At 39.9% G+C, this 6,823-nt stretch overlaps 1 protein-coding gene across 1 annotated transcript in view; it reads right to left on the bottom strand.

The window, feature by feature from the left end:
* The window catches only part of LOC103515681 (G protein-coupled receptor kinase 2), a gene marked incomplete at its 5' end in the record, with an annotated part of 23,546 nt that overhangs the window by 4,379 nt on the left and 12,344 nt on the right, over positions 1 to 6,823 (bottom strand). Inside the window, 6 exons of the mRNA XM_008480618.3 lie at positions 2,820 to 2,932; positions 3,599 to 3,722; positions 4,442 to 4,557; positions 5,600 to 5,740; positions 6,256 to 6,436; positions 6,590 to 6,794. Of these exons, the coding sequence (XP_008478840.1) occupies positions 2,820 to 2,932; positions 3,599 to 3,722; positions 4,442 to 4,557; positions 5,600 to 5,740; positions 6,256 to 6,436; positions 6,590 to 6,794 (880 nt within the window). The remainder of the gene's footprint in view (positions 1 to 2,819; positions 2,933 to 3,598; positions 3,723 to 4,441; positions 4,558 to 5,599; positions 5,741 to 6,255; positions 6,437 to 6,589; positions 6,795 to 6,823) is intronic.

Below are 6,823 nucleotides of genomic sequence, written 5' to 3'. Positions count from 1 at the left end.
AGAATAATATTTATTTGTAATTAATGTTTAAGTACATTTTTACAAAGGTTGACAACATAACATGTAACATTATAAGAAAAAAGGTTACATAGGTAATTATGACGGTGGTCAAAATATAAATTTATGTTCAATTATTATTATTGTGAATCAATACTCAAGTGAGAAAAATGTATCAGGAGACGAGGTACACAATAGGGCTGCCTGGAAGAGACTGACAGGAAACAGGAAACGCCAACCCTATTTTAATAAAAAAAAAGGCTAGGAAGAAGAAGACGACAGCTTTACTAATGTTCTTAAAGACATGGAATTGAACCCACGCCCTCCTGTTTACCAGGCGAGAGTCTTGACCACTACACCACCGAGGCAGGTTGTCACATAGTAAAATCACCAGTTGAAATACGGCTTTACGTACCTAGCCGAGGTCACGGTGATTTCTTGAGGAGGGCTTTACAGTACAGAGAGCTTTAGCATCATCACTAAACCAATACTGAGACAATGCGACTTACCTAGACGAGATCGCGGTGATTTCTTGAGGAGGGCTTTACAGAGAGCTTTAGCATCATCACTAAACCGACACGAATACTTTTCCGCGTCTTCCTTCACTCGACGATCCACCTCATCTCGCTTTACCTGGAAATACATGAGGTAATAGAAAGTAATAATAAATAGACGAGAGGTAATGGAAAGTAAAATATACATAGATGAGAGGTAATAGAAAGTAATGAAAAATAGACAAGAGATAATAAAAAGTAAGATAGACGAGAGGTAATGGAAAGTAAAATATACATAGATGAGAGGTAATAGAAAGTAATGAAAAATAGACAAGAGATAATAAAAAGTAACAATTAGTCATAAATATATAAAAAAAAGAGTGTTTCATCGCCGTTTTTATTTGGTAGCAATGAGACAACTGCTACGTTAGACTCATGTGGTCTGTGTCATAGCATGGGCGTCCCGTGGTATGCCTCTCATCAGATGGGCGATAATAGACACAATACTTCCCATTGAGGTGCTGGGTCACAAGAGAGCAACCCGTTGAAATATTTGCAATCGAAAAACGAGTACAAATTGAGTCGTGATTTGGAAAAAGGGCGTAATGTCATTTACGCCCTTTTCGGGGAGTCTGCATTTTTTGATAGCAAACTTCGATCTGAACACGACTGTGAAAGAATCATCTTCCTATCTCTTTTCTACGACAAGTTTTGGCCGATTTTGTGAGCCCTGCAACATTCTGTTCATTTGAAAATTGCATAACTAAAAAAGATACCAGGCGTTCATACAAAATTGTTCTTCATTCCGAAATAAAGCCTCATTTTGTAGAATACGAAACTAGGTATAGAGTTTCATAGAAAAATTCATAGAGAAATTTCATAGAAAAATTTAAAGGTTGACCTACACTGTAGTCGACAAGTTATCTTGTGGACGTATTCAGACGATGTCAATCAACATCGATCGCCCATAGTATGGAGTCTGCCTAATAAAGGTTTTAGCTTCTGTCAATTGTTTCTATTGGGTATTTAAACGCGATTGGGTATCTGGAAACTATGTTTTTGCAGTTATGCCCTTCTTCCAGATCAAGCCACGATTTTTGTCCATAAACGAAACACATCCGAAAAATCGAACCGGGGGACGATAAGACCATAGCAGTTACAGTTCCCTCTGTCAAACCTCTTAAAAAAAGGTTAAAATGATAATAATATCTGGCTCCGAGTATAGGGTTACCAATACCAAATCTGTACATCATCGTATCTTCCTTTACAAATCATAAAATAACCGAAAGGCGCTTTCTGATTGGTTCAAACGTTCAAAGTTTTGTGGTATCCATTTTTTTTTTCTTTTTTTTTCTCTCGTTCTTGGTTCAATAGGTTCGTTCTCGGAACGGCTGGCTTTCTCCTATCCTGTCTTCCTTCTCTCTTCGATTTCGGGACGATAAGACCATAGCAGTTACAGTTCCCTCTGTCAAACCTCTTTAAAAAAAAAGGTTAAAATAATAATATCTGGCTCCGAGTATAGAGTTACCAATACCAAATCTGTACATCATCGTATCTTCCTTTACAAATCATAAAATAACCGAAAGGCGCTCTCTGATTGGTTCAAACGTTCAAAGTTTTGTGGTATCCATTTTTTTTTTCTTTTTTTTTCTCTCGTTCTTGGTTCAATAGGTTCGTTCTCGGAACGGCTGGCTTTCTCCTATCCTTTTCTCTTTGATTTCGGAACGATGAGATCTCAGTTGTTACAGTTCCCTCTGTCTAACCTCTTAAAAAAGAAAAAAAAAAGGACGATAAGACCATAGCAGTTACAGTTCCCTCTGTCAAACCTCTTAAAAAAAGGTTAAAATGATAATAATATCTGGCTCCGAGTATAGGGTTACCAATACCAAATCTGTACATCATCCTATCTTCCTTTACAAATCATAAAATAACCGAAAGGCGCTTTCTGATTGGTTCAAACGTTCAAAGTTTTGTGGTATCCATTTTTTTTCTCTCGTTCTTGGTTCAATAGGTTCCATCTCGGAACGGCTGGCTTTCTCCTATCCTGTCCTCCTTTTCTTTTTGATTTCGGGACGATAAAAAAGAAAAAAATCAGGCGCTCTCTGATTGGTTCAAACGTTCAACGTTTTGTGGTATCCATTTTTTTTTTCTCTCGTTCTTGGTTGAATAGGTTCCATCTCGGAACGGCTGGCTTTCTCCTATCCTGTTCTCCTTTTCTCTTTGATTTCGGGACGATAAGATCTCAGTTGTTACAGTTCCCTCTGTCTAACCTCTTAAAAAAGAAAAAAAAAATAAAAAATAAATCCATAATTTCTCTGCTCTACTCACATCGGGTACAAAGGGCGGATCGCAAAGGCCGGCCTCCAACCGTTTCCAGTTGGTACTCTTGAAGAATTCAGCCTGCTTGAGTTCCCTCGCCCCATACCGGCCACAGTGACAACCTGGATTAGAATAGATTAGAAAAGAATAGAATAGAATTAGGTATAATAGATTTTGTCAGGTGTACCTGAGAATTGAATATACCTAATATACCATTCGGCCTCCAACCGTTTCCAGTTGGTACTCTTGAAGAATTCAGCCTGCTTGAGTTCCCTCGCCCCATACCGGCCACAGTGACAACCTGGGATAGAATAGATTAGAATAGAATAGAATACAATTAGGTATAATAGATTTTGTCAGGTGTACCTGAGAATTGATTAAACCTAATATTTATATAGAACGGAATAAGAGATAGACTCCTTAATTCGTGGAATTTTTTCATGACACAATTGCAAAATTTCACTCAGAGGCCCTCTTTCAGATTTGAAAATACACAAGTGGCCCATGGCTGCAAGTGTGGATGTCCATTGCGGAATATCTTTGATTGAATTAAAAATAATAATTATAGTGCTATACTGCTTATAGGACTGAAAAGTCCCTTTACTCCAGCAGTAGGCTACTACTATTATTGTGATCAAATTCTCAAATTATATTGAGGACAAAATTCTATACCTCGGCTGAAATTGAACCCACACCCTCCTGTTTACCAGGCGAGAGTCTTGACCACTACACCACCGAGGCAGGTTGTCACATAGTAAAATCACCAATTGAAATACGGCTTTACGTACCTAGCCGAGATCGCGGTGATTTCTTGAGGAGGGCTTTACAGAGAGCTTTAGCATCATCACTAAACCGACACGAATACTTTTCCGCGTCTTCCTTCACTCGACGATCCACCTCATCTCGCTTTACCTGGAAATACATGAGGTAATAGAAAGTTATAATAAATAGACGAGAGGTAATGGAAAGTAAAATATACATAGGTGAGAGGTAATAGAAAGTAATGAAAAATAGACAAGAGATAATAAAAAGTAACAATTAGTCATAAATATAAAAAAAGAGTGTTTCATCGCCGTTTTTATTTGGTAGCAATGAGACAACTGCTACGTTAGACTCATGTGGTCTGTGTCATAGCATGGGCGTCCGTCCCGTAGTATGCCTCTCATCAGATGGGCGATAATAGACACAATACTTCTCATTTAGGTGCTGGGTCACCAGAGAGCAACCCGTTGAAATATTTGCAATCGAAAAACGAGTACAAATTGAGTCGTGATCTGGAAAAGGGGCGAAATGTCATTTGCGCCCTTTTTTGGGGAGTCTGCATTTTTTGATAGCAAACTTCGATCTGAACACGACTGTGAAAGAATCATCTTCCTATCTCTTTTCTACGACAAGTTTTGGCCAATTTTGTGAGCCCTGTAACATTGTGTTCATTTGAAAATGAAAACTTTAAACGCGATTGGGTATCTCGAAACTATGTTTTTGCAGTTATGCCCTTCTTTCAGATCAAGCCACGATTTTTGTCCATATACGAAACACATTCGAAAAAACTTTGAACCCTCCGGGAATCGAACCGGGGACCTCCGGTGTGAGAGATTAAATTTGGCAGGGAAGTGACGGTGGTGTCTTACCATTTCTTTCCTCCTTCGGAACGGGGCCTGCCCTTCGATCATTTCGAAAATGAGACATCCGAAACTGAACCAATCCGGACTATACGTGTATTTCTCATTATCTATCACTTCCGGAGCTAAACAGAGAACAAATCAAACCATTAAACCTCAGTCATGCAAGTTTAATGGTCAAGTTAAAATATCAATTAAAATTGGAATGACATCGAGAGGGAGCAGAGATACAATGATCGAAATCACTGGAGAGGCTTCGTACATCGACGGACTATACGTGTATTTCTCATTATCTATCACTTCCGGAGCTAAACAGAGAACAAATCAAACCATTAAACCTCAGTCATGCAAGTTTTATGGTCAAGATAAAATATCAAAGACATAATACCTTCCATTCCCCCCCCCTCCTATAATTACGTTACAAAAAAATTATATCAATGAAGAGGTGCTCTATTAAACTGTTGTTCCGAGAACGGACATTATCCGTTCAGGATAAAATCCGCCCCGGGTGGTATTCAAACCCGCGGCCTAACGTTTACGAGACAGAAGCGCTACTAACCAAGCTTTACTAGGCTGACATTTGGTTTTGGTTACGTAAACATTTTACAAGCGGATTTTTTTGTCGATGGTGAGAATCGAACTTACCCATATAGCCCACAGTACCCACTCTGCCTCGTACTGACTCTCCTTCTGGTATTTCTACCGCTAATCCCAGGTCTGAGATCCTCACATGACCAAAAAAATATTCCCCCCCACCCCCCCCCCCCTATAATTAAGTTACAAAGAAATTATAGCAATAAAGAGGTGCTCTATTAAACTGTTGGTATAATGGAACAACTTGTTCTAAGCTGGCAGTCTAAATAATCCACTACGTATGCTTATACTTATACTTCTTTTTAAAGAGGTTTGACAGAGGGAACTTTGACTGCTAAGGTCTCATCGTCCCGAAATCGAAGAGAGAAGGAGGGATAGGAAAAAGACAGCCGTTCCGAGAACGAACATTATCCGTTCAGGATAAAATCCGCCCCGGGTGGCAATCAAACCCGCGGCCTAGCACTTACGAGACAGAAGCGCTACCAACCAAGCTAACTAGGCTGACATTTGGTTTCGGTTACGTAAACATTTTACGAGCGGATTTTTTTTGTCGATGGTGAGAATCGAACTTACCCATATAGCCCACAGTTCCCACTCTGCCTCGTACTGACTCTCCTTCTGGTATTTCTACAGCTAATCCCAGGTCTGAGATCCTCACATGACCATAATCGTCTAGGAGAATGTTTTCCGGCTTACAATCCCGATAGACAAGACCTGGAACACAACAATGGAATCATATTAGAATAGAATATACCCTGTTAATACTGCTACAATCAGACTGAAAAGTCCCTTTACCCCCGCAGTCTAAACAAGGTCTTATGTATTTTGTAAAAAATAAATAGGGGTAAATTTTAAAAAAAAAAAAAAACCTTGTCTAAATTTTTAAACGAAAAGGAAAAAATAAATAAATAGATAATAAATAATGGATACCACAGAAGTCCCCACCACAAGTAACCTCCGTGGCCGAGTGAGTATCACACTAGGCTTGCACGCCAGAGGTTTAGGGTTCGAAGTTTTTACGACTCTGTCCTTGGAGTTCGGAGTGCACTCAGCCTCGTGAGGATAATTGAATAGCTACTTTAATCGAGTAGCGACTAGTGGCGAGATTACCAGTGTAAAAAATTTATTGCAAAACGAGCTACTTTAATCGAGTAGCTGAACTCTGGTATTTACTGCATACCTCCATTGTTTCACTCTAATATTTTGCAGGTATTTCTGCTCTAACTTACCAATATAGTGTAAATGTTCCAATCCACACAGCACCTCGGCAGCGTAGAATCTAGCCCGTGCTATGTCAAACCCAGGCTCTCCGCCCATGTTGTAAATATGAAACTTGAGATCTCCTCCATTCATGATGGTTAGGACCAGACAGAGGGCGTCCTTGGTTTCGTACGCGTACGCTAGGCTCACCTGAAATACACAAACAAATGGAGAGAAACCTCCCTTAATGGGGGGTTAGATGTTCCCCTCCCTGTTTATAGTCCCACAGCCAAACGCTAGTCTACTCTCTGTTTAACGTCCCCTAGCTAGACAAGCGACCTTTATTCAATCTCTTCTACTTACCACAAACCGTGAGTTGATCTTCTGCAGAATCTGCTTCTCAATGAGTACCATCGACTCTCCCTTCCTCTTCTTGATCCTCTTCTTCTCCAGCTTCTTGCATGCGTACATCTTACCCGTGGCGCGCACCTGGCATGCGCATACCTCGCCGAACCCGCCCTTCCCTAGCACGCGGTACATACGGAATGTTTTGTACGTGATCGGTTGTCTGGAATAGAAATAAAGAAGAAAATAGAT

Source organism: Diaphorina citri, unplaced genomic scaffold (assembly GCF_000475195.1).
Source record: "Diaphorina citri unplaced genomic scaffold, Diaci psyllid genome assembly version 1.1 scaffold1397, whole genome shotgun sequence".
Taxonomy (NCBI): Eukaryota; Metazoa; Arthropoda; class Insecta; order Hemiptera; family Psyllidae; genus Diaphorina; species Diaphorina citri.
Note: the sequence above shows the minus strand (reverse complement) of the source record. Positions and strands in the feature narration are given on the sequence as shown.